Consider the following 14,059-nt stretch of genomic DNA (forward strand, 5'->3'; position numbering starts at 1 on the left):
TATAGCATTTTACCAACTGTTTATGCAGTATATAATTTTATCTACGACCGTTTTTTAAAGTAGCAGTTTCAGTTTAGTTCTTAGAATTGAGAATTTTCTCATGACAGCATGGTTTACTTTCATAACATCATAGTTTTGGCATCGTCGGTCGAGTTGCGTTATATACTTCGATGGTCGAGACTCGAGAGTCAACAAAACAAGTATTTGAGCATTGACCTCTTAGAATGTGTTAAACACGGCGAGAATCTTCTACAACTACTAAAGAACCTTTGCCACAGTATAGACATAACAGACAAGATCATTCAGACCATTACACTCCACTGATACGCAAATTCACAATTTGTACCGGTCCAATTGAACAACATGTCTCCAGTGCGAGAAAGTAGTGTGCAGTAGGAGCTGCACGTCATTAGCCCAGCAGTGAGATGGGACGGAATGATGGAATAGCCGACGACACACTTGACCTTTGAGTAAAGAATACCTCATCTTTGGATTTTGGAACTCCGTAGTCATTGATTCGGAATTACAAACATTAACTCCAAACTGCCATCAAAACACTTTCACCAGATTTAAAGATGCAAGACCTCTAGGTAATTAGAAATTATTTTTGGCACATTCTCACATATTAAATAAAACTAGGGGAAACCCGTCGAAATCGACGGTTACTTTCAAGGCTTACGTTAATTCATCTAACTGCGATGAATTGGGTGAAATATACATATTTTGAGCATTTAACATTGTTCAAAGAGTAAGTGTAAAAACAATAACAATATTGCGTTAGTTGCCAAATTTGGTTGTTCATTCAATGATTAAAATATTTCCTATCCTGTACGTCATCGGAGTTATTATTAGTATGTTATATGGTATCTCTTCCTTTGGTAGAACCTTTAAATAGTATTTAAATCGTATTGGTGGATCTTTTGTAGCTAAACACTTCCGTGATTTCATCAGTGTTTGAGAAAAAATATATGTTTGTTGAGAAGACACGTTCTAACTTCAAAGGGAGGTATATCCGTTACAGTGTAAGTTTGATTTTCCTTCGTCACGTCGCGTCAGTTCATATCGTACTTCTGTGCCAATGAATGAACCCTCTAGCATAGTTTTGAGAAATTGACTGTGGGGTTACTGATAAAGCTGGAATTCCTTGACATGGGGGATGTCAGTTAGTTGTCGGCCAGGGCTGCGTTAAGGGTCAGTGGAGCCCTGGGCAAACCCAAGAGCAGCGCCCCCCTTTTTTCCTAGTGCTGGCAGGTGGTGGCAGGTCCCAGTGGGCGCCCCCCAAACCACCAGCGCCCCTGGGCATATGCCCAGTCTGCCCGTTTATAAAAGTGGGCCTGGTCTCGGCCTTATCAATAACATAAAGTTGTCAATATAATCTCTCTACGGAATGTTAGGTGTAGTGGAATACATGAAGTAAAGTTGGCTTTTATTCTTGAACTGTTAGGGCCTCCTAGTTCATATGATCTTGGCGGCTTCATTGGCAATAAATAATGCAAATGACATAGCAATTGAACATTTCCAAAAAGCAAAAATACTGTAAAATGGCTGTTACGTATATATTGACGTTTACATATTGTTAATCAACGTATATGATAAATACTTTAATCCTTTAATACGTTTTTTTTATAGGGACCATTCATAGTAGGTAAGCCAAGTATGAATGGAGATGAGTGTAGGAAGAGTGGCGCGATCTTGAAGTCTTGTTAGTTACTAAGGCCGACATTCCTTAGATACAGCTGTTAATTAATAGCCCATACAGCGAATGGCAACCAAGGGATCTACAGTTTATAGTTGAATTGGAACCAAATTTTTTTTGCATTGGTATTTATGAATTGGTATAATTATCAGGATAGCACTGCGGGTAGTCGTAGTACTCACTCGTGCGGACGTTAATCCACACCAGGGAGTATCGCATCCACAGTGCATTCCTATAAATATCCACAATTCGTGACCTCCTAGTAGCTGGATTACAGGACGACGACACCCGTCCCAGTCAAAGGATTATGTGATCTAGTTTAAAAGGAATATGACCTTTCTGTCATGACAGTAGCTGCTTAAATAGTATTTTCTCTTTGTACCATATTTTACAGCCAAAATGTCGTGTTATTTTCAATAATGTTACTAATTCAGTGCGCCAAAGTCCGTAATATAGGCAGGTGCAAATTATTTGTCAAGACAGGTACCATTTTAGGCAATGTTTCTAAGTTTGGATTTTATTAGACACAATAAGAGCAGATATTTCTACATAAATATTTGATATTTTGTAGAATAATATGATAAAATGTAGGCAAAAGTGGCGAAAAAGGCACATACCAACCCGTACAATAGATATAAGATAGTTCAATAAGATATAATTTAAGAATTGCTGTGATAAAAGGATTTTCCACTGATTTCGTAATGGAACGTTATATTGCAAAACATGGCATGATAAAGAAGAAAATCAATTTTAAAATCAGAAAATAACATTGCAAATACTTATTTGGTAGAATTCAACTCCCAATAAATATGTGTTGTTTGAAATACAATTTAAAAATGAACAGCTGTTTCATTAAAAAGTATTATTCTCATGGCCAAAATGTAAACAACTCTGTGGAGGGATCTTTAAAGGCTTCTGGGGCAGAGTCCTAAGGCATTTTGCTTAGTTTTTCTTTTCATAACTCATCTACAGACCAAGACCTTTCTTTGGACACCTCTACCAAGTTTCTACGCCCAACCGTTCTCTCAAATTAGTGGGGACAAAGTTTCCAATCAAATATTTAGATTCCCCCATGTTAATCTTATGGGAGAAACTCCAACTTTGATGGCCTGTGGGGCAAAGCCCGAGGATTTTTACTACATGAATTGGTGAAAGGGGGTGTCTACACAAAAAATATTTTATTTTGACACGTCGTTTGTAAAAATCCGTCCATTATTAACGGAGGAGTAGTGTTTTCAAGAAATCGCCTTCACGTATTATATATAAGGATCCTCTTATGATCAAAATTGAGGCTTTTTGGCGAAACCATAAGTATTGAATAAAGTGGCTACATTCTCGTCATACTGCACATTCTTTTGCTCTTTTCTTCGCAACTAAAGTTGTATGCTTTATTAAATTTGCTTTAATGCTTACCTTTAAAAGTTAGTTTCACAAAGGACAATAACATTATACATTATTTATGCTATACATATAGAATACTAGCAGAATACCCATCCTTCGTACGGGGTTGGCGTATCTAAGTGTAACATGCGTATCTATTACAGATAGTTATACCCGTGCTTCGCGTTTGTATTGGAGGAGGACAAGGTTTTCGAAAATTTGGATCATTATATTTACGGTATGCTCTGGTTACACATCTACCATAATCATAATGTTCTACCACTGCACCTAAACAATAAAATAAACTGTATCAGCATCTGACACGTACTTTCTTCCGATAGCTTTTCAACAACCTTTATCGTGGGTAAGCTATAGGAGTAACTATGATATTTTATAGGAAAAATCACAAAAGTTGCAATAAATTCTAAACCGTAATTATTACAGCAAAGGGGGAATGCACTATTTGGTTTAGAATTGTAAGAACCATAACACATTAATTTTAATCAAAACCGGCTTATTCCTAAAAACCTTTTTTGTTTTTATTTTATGGGGTTTTATGGGAAAATAACATAATTTACAATAAGCTTTGAACCGAAATTTTAACAGAAATGCGTGTTATACCATTTTGTTCAGATAAAAAGACTTGGGAGGTCACATTTTGTCGTGGTTTAAATCATATTAGTCCCTGTTATATTTCTGTGTTAGTCTACACGGACAAGATTCCAAATACACTGCCCAGTGTACCATGTGGAAATATGTGCATATATTCTGATGGCATTAACTTAACAATTACAGGCAAAACAGTAGAACAGATCGAAATAACCTACAGATGAAATAAATAAATATAGATATTGCAAATCTAAAAACTACTTACTATCTAATAATCTCGAAATAAACAAAAATAAAACGAACTTTATACCATTTTCAACTATGCAATCATAGAAACAAAGTAGAACCGTAGATTATTTTGGATTCTAATGAAATCAAACAAGTTGAAGAAATATAATTTTTAGGTTAAAAAGTTTGATAAGCACCTATCCTGGCAGGACCACGTAGATCATGCCTGCGCAAAGATTAATTCAGGGATTTTTGCACTGAAAAATATGTCTTATCTATATAAGTCTATATGGGACTATATATCTATATGTCTGATCCATGTCTCTAGTATCAGTACTTTGAAAACAATATACCAATCACTATCCATAGCCACATTTCATTTCATACGGTATATCTTCATTTAGAGCTACAACGAAGAAAAGTCTTACTCTAATCCGAAACTACAGCAAAGGGCATTAAGAACTTAAGATAGTTATACCCGTGCTATTGTCCTCTCTCTGAACAAGATTTGACAAAATTTATAAGAGGACTAATAGCCGGTTCATGTTGTTGGACAGAACCGTCTAGGCGTCCGTGAGTACTTCGGTGGGAATAAAAAAGGTTACAGTCTTCTAATGCATTAAAAAAAATAAAAATACTATCGGTTTTTGCCCAATACATTTTCGAAATGGCTCTCATTGCAAAATAAATTTTACCGAATAACGTACAATTGTGCTACAATACTAGAGGAAAAGCCCTAAGAGAAAACAGTCGCAACCATCTTCTCTTTTCCAATAAAAAAGCCCTCCTGTGCCCTAGAAGTGTGATAGAAATTGCGTTTTCTTCATAATAATTTAAAAACCAATGGCAGCATCAAATTAAAAAAATATTTAAAATTTATCTTATAGAAATTGCTCCTTACTCCATTAATGAGGTGTTTCCTCAATTACTGTAGCTTGATTTTTATTTCTTGAATACATTGTAATTTAGAAGTAATTTTATCCTATAACAAATGTATTTACTATGTTAAGAATATTGACACAATTCAATTTACAATATACAATAATTATTGAATAAAGATATTGAAATGAAATCAATTAGTAACTCGCACCTTCCAATAACTTCACGGACGTCTCCTGATACAGTTAATTGCTTAACGCAAGTGGTTTGGCGTGAGTGGAACATCGCCCTTGTAATAAACCTTCTATTAAACAAACACCACAGAATATTTCGTAACTAAAATGCTTCCAAGAACTGGACTATATAGGGCGTTGCCCTGGAGATTACTCGGTAATGTTAACTTTAATAAGCCTATACATATTTATCGTTCTAATAAGTTGACAATGTCTGTTGTAATTGATTCTAATAACTGCTCCCCATTGTTGCCGCTTGTGCCAGAAGTACACTGGACTATAATATGTAGAGATGTAGAGCGAATGATCAGCTGTTAGTGGCGAAGTAGGCTAGAGCTCAGTTCCGCGGGGGCGGTTAGACGAAAGTGTTATGCTCTTATATAACTTTCACACGGGGTCGTCAAAACCTGACTTGACAGTGATCAGAACGGCAGTGTGTTGTACAGTGAACAGTGCTCGTAGAACAAGGCGATGAGTTCTTTCTGGTTATACGTAAGTGCTAATTATGTGGTAATAAACAAATAATTAGTAATAATTAATTATAAAATTAATTAATTATTATTATTAATAATTTAAAAAATAATTTGTAGGCCTTTGTACCTACAAACCAACTAGTTGTATTCCTAAAAATGAAAATATCAAACCAATTATCATGAGGCTAATTATTTGGGCTTCAGAGGAGGGCGCTCCGAATTGTCCTCTCTCTTACTCAATCATCAAGAGATTAGCTCAGATGGTTGAAAATTTCAACCCTTCCATCATTTACATCCTAGAAACTCCATCATTCCTCAAGAAAAATGTTTTTTTTCTCATCTACAATAAACTCCAGGGGCCCATTTCATAATAAACTACAAGTTACAAGTTACAACTTGTAACTTGTAATTTCCATTAGATTTGCATTGGGCGATCAGCTGATTTACTAATAATATTAGTTTGTACTTTATTATGAAATGGGCCCCAGGTATCCATTTTGCAATACATTAAATTTACCCATTCATTGTCATTCCACTTTTTTCTTCCAAATCTTCACCCTAGCCTAAAGGTGTCCGGAAAGATGGGGACAAGGAAACTTAGGGACACGGAAACTTGGGGACAAATCGGGTTTTGAGCCGAGGGGGAGGCAAACGGAGGCTGACTAAGCTCTGAGAACGACTCTTTAAATCGACTCGTTCTCTATTATTATTGTACCTTGGTCTAGTTGTAACTACGACTTGTATTTATTAGTTATTAGTTATTGTATTAGTTGTATCTCCCCTTAAATTTGGTTACTTTTGTAGAGCTTAGGTACAACAGATTTAGTACATTGAAGTGTTTTTGTAGGGTTATTTTATTAATAACGGAGTAAACTCGAATTATAAATAATTATTCAAGCATACATTTTTTTTATCAAAAATACTCTTGAATATTTCCAAAACAATAGCTTAAACTTCGTGAGGATGTTATAGCCTCCAATTAATGTTATACGACCGTGAACACGGGCGAATTTCTCTCGTTTATATTAGAACAATAATACAATATAATTCAGGAACAACCCGTGACTAGCTATTACTGAGAAAGATTAAAGAAATACCAGTTGTAAAATGTAGTCGTAGGCATCTGGTACAAAGTATTCCACCTATTGTTTAATCTAAGCAAACGCATAAACATTCAATATCAACGCTGTATCTCAAACCGTTTAGGAGTTATCAGTTTTTTTATAAAAAAAAAAACAAAAAACACATAAATACAGACAGACGCAAAACTAGGCACCCCAGACCCATGTTCCTATAGTGAAATGTGTTTGTCTTGACCTAAGGAATAACGCTATATACATGTCCAGAGAGTTACGGGACACCCTGTATAGAAATCTGTAGGTTTATATATCAAGTTTTATTTTAAAAGTGTTACAAACGAAAAAATTAGCCTACTCCTAACTTTTATAAAAATACATAATAAATATAAAATGCCTTGTAAACAAAATTGTAACGAACGTACGTAATTATATTTCAAAAAATACATTGTGCCATTTTCACCAATTTAGTGAATATAAGAAAAAAGGGTTTAATCCCGTGGCGGATGCAGCAAAGGATCCCTTGGCCAGAAAATCTTTAACTATCAGGTAATATCATATAACATATTTCGCTTTATTTTTACAAAGCCTTGTAAACTAATTTGAACCCCTTAAAAATCACTAAATTTTCGTTAAAAATATACCTATGTCAAAATATTCAATCTTGAGCATGCAGTCTTGTAATTTTCCCAGAGTAGGCCGCATAAAATATTGTCTTCTTTAGCGTTTCCAACAAAAATGACAGCGGATCAGAAATTCAGAGATAAAATGTCCATCAGACATAAAAGTAACCAAATACACCATGATCCGACGCAATGTGCAAACAAAAATACAATTTATTTTATAACGTTTATCGTATGCCTACACAATCACAAAAATATTAGAATTTTAAACTAATTACGTCAGCATATCTTAACAATGTGTCATTACATTATATTCAGTAATATTATTGCATGGAATGCGTTTATATTTTCTGTAATATATATTTAACTTACCCAAAATGGGTAAAAAAGAAGCTAGCAAACCTAGGCGATTAGGCCTGGATCAATCAGTACTTGACTGACTTTTAAAATTTTTAGGTTTACTGTTTGGAAATATTCAAATTATGATTTTGAAGTCAATAACGCTCTCTGTGAACTGAAACAGGAGAAAGATTTCTTCTAAAGGAGTTCAGCTAATCTCTCCCTCCCCCCCCCCCGGTCGAACCCCTATTTGTCCCTATCTTTCCGTGTCCCTAACTTTCTTTGTCCCCATCTTTTCTATACTCTAAACTCTAGGCTTAAGGCCAAACAAGATTTGACAAAATTTAAAAGGACTATAAGCGGTTCATGTTGTTGGACAGAACCGTCTAGGCGTCCGTGAATACTTCGGTGGTCGATTACCATGCCTATAAATATGTTTATGTTTAGTTTATATCTATTATATCGTAGTATGAAGATTGACTATATAAATTATGTATTCAATTTTATATTTTGTTTTATTTGACTTGTATTAGCTACAGTTTTCCTAAAAGTGGATCTAATCATGGATCGCAATTTGGACTCGATTTGGAAAATAGATTTGGACCACCCTTTCTAGAAATAATTTAATGTCGATTGTTTACTAAAAAAATTAACTAATGCTTTTTATGTTGATGTGCTAGAGATTTTCCTTTAGAGGAATTGATTGAAGACACCGGCAATTTCATCTGTGGTCAGTTTGTTATCTGCAAAATCTATAAATTTATGTTACATACGAATCTAAGTTATGATTCATTAGTTTCTTCTTGAGAAACCATATTTTCTGAAGCTCTTTTGTAAATTTAAGCATATACAGGGTGGAAAAAAGTCCCGGGACAGTTAAATATTTCAAAATGTAATAAAGGTGGGGCTTTAAAACTTGGTACACAGTTACTGGTTATTAAAATAATTTTAAGTCATTACTCAGTGATGCGCCTCTTCAGGGGGACACTTTACTAAAATATCTCCTAAAAAATGTAAGATTTATTCCCTATTAAAAAAACACATTAATTTAACGAGTGGGTTTGCAGGGAGGATAGTAGAGTGTTTTTTTTTTGTTAAATTTTAATAGTTTTAATTAAATGAATCAATTTTCCAAATTTGAACAAAGTATGTTTACAAATACCTCTAGGAAACCTGCAGACTAAGCGAATTTCCATTTGCTTGATTGGATTTGCACTAAAATATCTCCTTAAAAATATTACTAAATTATTCCCTATTTAAATATAGCATTAGTTTACTTAGTTTGCTCCAACAGGGAGGGTTTAAAAGTGTTTGATTGTGAAATGTTAATACAGTATATAGTTCACTATAAAATATATGCATTTTCCAAATGAGATAAAAATATGTTCATAAACAAGCAAACTACAACGGTTATTTATCCTCCATAAGAATAACTTAGGAATTTTAAATTTAAAATTCTTTGAGTTTTTGCCGTAACCTTAGGCGCATAATAATGCTTCGATATACTAAATAATTTGTTTTTTTTAAGCTTTACAAAATGATTTGGAAAGAAATTGCAACATTTTATGTTTTTTAGGGACAAAAATGGCAAAAACCAATTTTTACTCCATTAAACCCCCCATAAACCCCCGTTCCCATGGTCCGATCATTCTGGTTTGCCAACTCGTTGGAATAATGTAGATTTACACGTTTATACCAAATTGCATCAAAACCGGATCATTTTTGCTCGAGTTATCGTGCTAATAGACACATATATATACAAAAAATAGAATAATAGTTCTACTAAATATAAAGGGTAACTAAACATTGATAAACAAAAAATTCAAAATAAAATATTTAAATAAATAAATAACACATTATTATAAATCTTTTCTTCTTGTTACATAATTTTTCATTGAATAATTTATATACTATATATGATATGTTTGTATTTATTTTCATTAATATTTTGTTATTGTATAATTTAGAAAATATTAATGAAAATAAATACAAACATATCATATAGTATATAAATTAATCCATGAAAAATTATGTAACAAGTTAGAAAAGTTTTATAATGTCATGTTTTTTTATTTACATATTTTATTTTGATTTTTTGTTTACTCTGAAAATGGCCTTAGAGCTGAAACTAGTCAGTAAATATCTTAATGAACAGTTTTTACTTTTGCTACTCAGTTATTAATGTTGAATTTTACTTTATATATGTACAAGGATAATAAAAAGGTTTGGAGACCCCCTGTCAATTTTTTTACGGCTCACACTAGAAAAACTAAACTCTGCACACCTTTATGGCATGTTATGAAGTACTTTTTGGGCACAACTACTACTTTGTGTACTACTCAAATTAACTTACAATTTAACAAGTAAATTCTGATTTCTAAAGATTTCAATTGATTGCCATATTTTACTGGGTTAAGATAAAGACCTCTAGTTTGCGTTGTTAGTTTTCTTTTGTCACGAACTTCAAAATGAGGGGTCACTCGATGGGGCTTAACATTTACAATTTTTTAGTTTTCTCGAAATCCCCCGTTTTGGGTTTGCGAACCAAGTAGCAATTAGGCTCAAAACGTACTTCATAGCATGCCATAAAGGTGTGCAGAATTTAGTTTTTCTAGTGTGAGCCGTTACAAAATTTACAGGGGGTCTCCACACTTGGAAAGCTGTAAGTTAAATTTCACTTTTAAGAATTTCAATTGACTTCCATTTTTTACTGGGTTGAGATGGAGACCCCTAGTTTTTTTTATTGGTTTTCTTTTATCAGGACCTTCAAAATGAGAGGTCACTCGAAAAGTACCAAAAAGTACTTCATAACATGCCTTAAAGGCAAAGGTATGCAGAGTTTAGTTTTTCTAGTATGGGCCAGACTCTGTAATAATCCTGTATATCCTGTATATACAGGTTGTTTTAAATTGTTTTGACATATTTTGTGAACTTGTTCCTTGGGCTAAGAAAAACATAAAAATGCCATATAAGTATGTATCTAAAATGTTTGGATTTCTGTTGTCGGTCTGTTTGTGATTTTTTTAAAATTATTTTATATTTTAATAATTTTTCAAGATAGAAATTTCAAAATTGGTATAAATGGGTAGCTTAGAAGGTAAAAAGAGCTTACAAAGTTTCCTTCAATATCTCAAGCCGTTTTAATCTGGCGGCCATTTTAAATCCTTAATGCCAAATTTCATGAAACCCGTAAACATTAAGAAAATTGCTTTTGGGATCAAAAAGATAGAAAATTTAAATCAAAATTAAATTAGTTCTTGTTTGTTAAAATAGGAGAACAAACAACCGAGTTATCAGTTTTTTTTTCTACATTCGGTTTCGCAATTTAATATGAATACCATACTGCTCTGTAAAATAACAAATAATATGGTATAGTTCGGCCGCTTAGAAAGCGACCTCCTTCAGCATTGGTTTAGCATTACTGCGCAGGTCGTTTTCTAAGCGGCCGAACTATAGTAAGTTCTAAAATATAATTACAGTAGTAACATTGTACAAATATTTAGACTAATACCTATGATCAATGTTTTGTAAACAATTCTAAAGTAAACATGTCAGTCACAGTTTGAAACCAGCTGTTACAACTAACAGATGGTTTCAAACTAACTAAGCCAAATTACGTTGAGAAAAACTTAACATGATAGTCGGAAGCTAGACGTTTTAGTAATTAAAACTGAATTTCTGAAAAAACTGAAACCCCAAACTAGAATTATGGGTTCGAAATTCCCTTCCTTTCAAAATAACCTTCATCTCACCACAAAAATCATGAAAATTTTTCAAATGGTTGATTCAGATTCTTGAAATAAAAAACCCGTGTCACATTTCGATATAAGATTATTATCATTTGTGGACTTAAGCAGCCGGTGTCATCACTGAATTCTTGGTCTTCCAGACTCAGCTTTGCCACTGAAGATGTTGTTGGCCTCCATAGAATGTATGATACTTCTGGTTTTGTAAATAATGTAAATACTGACTTGATGAGGTTCTCACCGGTAGACTGAGAATTCACTGATAATAAACTATTGATTTTTCCTTTGACCTCGCTCAAGTTTTTTTCTGTTTCAGTTTGTTTCATTCCTGTTGACCATACTTCTACAGCCAGTACAGAGCTCCCCAGTCAAGTTCGAGGATAGCAAACAACTTCAGAGGCAAGACCTACAGAGATCACTCTCATCTCAAGAGGAGGGACGTGTATTTCACGCTCACGCTATCAAAAAGAGGAAAAAGAAGAAACTGTTACAATGTCTTCTGAGTTTACAGAGGAACAACCCCAAACCTCAAGGAGATGCTAGATTCTTGCTCATCAACTACATGAATCTGGAGTACAATCTACAAGGAGGGAACAGACCATACAGTGACGACAGTGGTAGCAGTAACTGTTTGAGTCAGTTCACAGGAAGTAACAATGACAATGGCGGAGGTGGAGGATCAGCTTTGGATGGGATCGGAGAAGGAATTAACAATCTCGGATCTCTCGTGGGTCAAGTCCCCAGCGACATCATCAGCACTGTGGGGGACGGAATAAAACCTGTGTTTGAGAATCCTGAGAGATACATTAACAGGTACTTCATCAGACCACTTTACAGGTCTTTGAGACCTTTATACAGATGGTTTTAAAACAAACCCAGAGTAATATCAACTGTCTATTCTTTATTTTTTATATTTTTATCTCAAAATAGTTTTTTGCATTTAAGTGTAGGTGCTTTAATAGTTGTTTAATTAACTAGACATTTCAGTAATAGTTCTTAAAAATTATCATTTATATTCTAAATATCTTGGAAAGTTTGATAAATAGTTTAGTATAGCATCTAATTCGATATTTATGTTTTATTTTATTTTTGTGTTGTCATTGTTTTAAGTACTTTAATTATATTTAATTATATTATTAAGTGTCTAATACCAGACAATAAAGATGGGAAGGTTCATATAAAATAACACTGTACAATATTATGGTTCACACCAAAGAATGTAAATATAGTTGATGGTACTTTCCTGTTAAAGGGAACATTCTTTATTATCAATAGTTTTTTTCTCGATATATCGAACAAGTTGAAACATATCAGCTGACAACTACGATAAATATTGTTCAGTATCAACAAACAATAATAAAATGAAACTGATGTTCTAAAAATATACCTAACATAACTAACCAAACTTGCTGTAACATTTAAAAGTTCCGTGTTTAACTTGCCTTTTCTGTTATCAAACGGAGTTTTTAAATGGTACAGCAAGTTTGGTTGGTTATGTTAGGTTAGCTTAGAACAGTTTCATTTCTTAATCCATATAATAGACTGTTTTAGCCTAAACAAGATCAGTTAGTTAGTTGTTGTCAATTTTGTAATGGATCGGAAAACAAAAATATCGATATATCGAAAAAATCATCGATAATAATGAATGTTCCCTTTAACAGGAAAGTACCTAGTTGATTTAATATGATTCCATTTTGCCATAAATACTCTATTAATTATAGATAGTAACACATGGTATAAATGCTCTTAACTTAACTCTTAAAGAAATTGTTGTAATTTACTCCTGATTTCAAAGACAATTTTTGTATCACTTTTCCTAAAAACAGTATGTATATATTAATATTTTCTAATTAAGACTCTTTATATTATGTTGAGTGTTGAGAAATAAACGTTGTTTTTTTTTTTAATCATGCAGAACATATTTACAAGCAACTTTACTTTTTTTCAGAATTTTTATAAATGTGGTTGATATTCTTTAAAACAGCAACATATTTAAAATAAACGGTATCATCAATCTGACACATATTTTCTTCCATTAGCTTGTCAACAACCTTTCTCATGGGTAAGTGATGAGAGTAACTATGATATTTAATAGGTAAAATCACAAAAGTTGCATTAACTTTTTTTGAACCACAATTTTTACAGGAATGGGGGGGGGGTTGCACTATTTACTATTTTGTTTAGAATTATAAGGACCATTACAAAAGAATTTCAATCAGAATTGGTTAAAAAGATATATATTTCTCCGTTTTTTGAATGGGTTTTTATAGGAAAATAACATAAGTTACAATAACTTTTGAACCGTAACTTTTACAGGAATGGGGGTTGCACTAAGATTTTCTCTTATTTTATGCTTTTTTATCGGAAAATAACATAATTTACAATAGCTTTTGAACTGCAATTTTTACAGAAATGAGAGGCATACCATTTTGTTCAGAATGTAAAGGTCTACTTCATACTAATTTTTTATCAAAATCGTTTGGGCCATTTTTTGAAAAAAATCAGATTTTTCCGTTATTTTATTTTATTTATTATCCGATATAGTTTTTATGGAAAATCTACGTAAAAAATCAAAATTTCAGAAAAATTCCTGGAGATACCATGTATTAGTACCTACATACCAAATTTCATTAAAATGAGACTACAGGTTTAGTTTGTAGCTCTGTACATATCGACACATACAGACACACACACGCACACACACACACACACACACACACACACACACACACACACACACACACACACACACACACACACACACACACACAGAGACA

The 14,059-nt window shown here is 33.1% G+C and overlaps 1 protein-coding gene across 1 annotated transcript; it reads left to right on the plus strand.

Moving 5' to 3' along the window:
• Positions 1-5,442: 5,442 nt before the first annotated feature.
• LOC129005278 (uncharacterized) lies at positions 5,443-12,249 on the plus strand. The gene is made up of 2 exons (XM_054434119.1): positions 5,443-5,517; positions 11,599-12,249. The coding sequence occupies exons 1-2, from the start codon at positions 5,497-5,499 to the stop codon at positions 12,148-12,150; spliced, it is 573 nt and encodes a 190-aa protein (XP_054290094.1). The 5' UTR covers positions 5,443-5,496; the 3' UTR covers positions 12,151-12,249.
• The last annotated feature ends 1,810 nt before the right edge of the window (positions 12,250-14,059 follow it).

Source organism: Macrosteles quadrilineatus, unplaced genomic scaffold, assembly GCF_028750875.1.
Source record: "Macrosteles quadrilineatus isolate MER2022 unplaced genomic scaffold, UCM_ALF_1.0 Scaffold_19__1_contigs__length_3004403, whole genome shotgun sequence".
Classification (NCBI taxonomy): Eukaryota; Metazoa; Arthropoda; class Insecta; order Hemiptera; family Cicadellidae; genus Macrosteles; species Macrosteles quadrilineatus.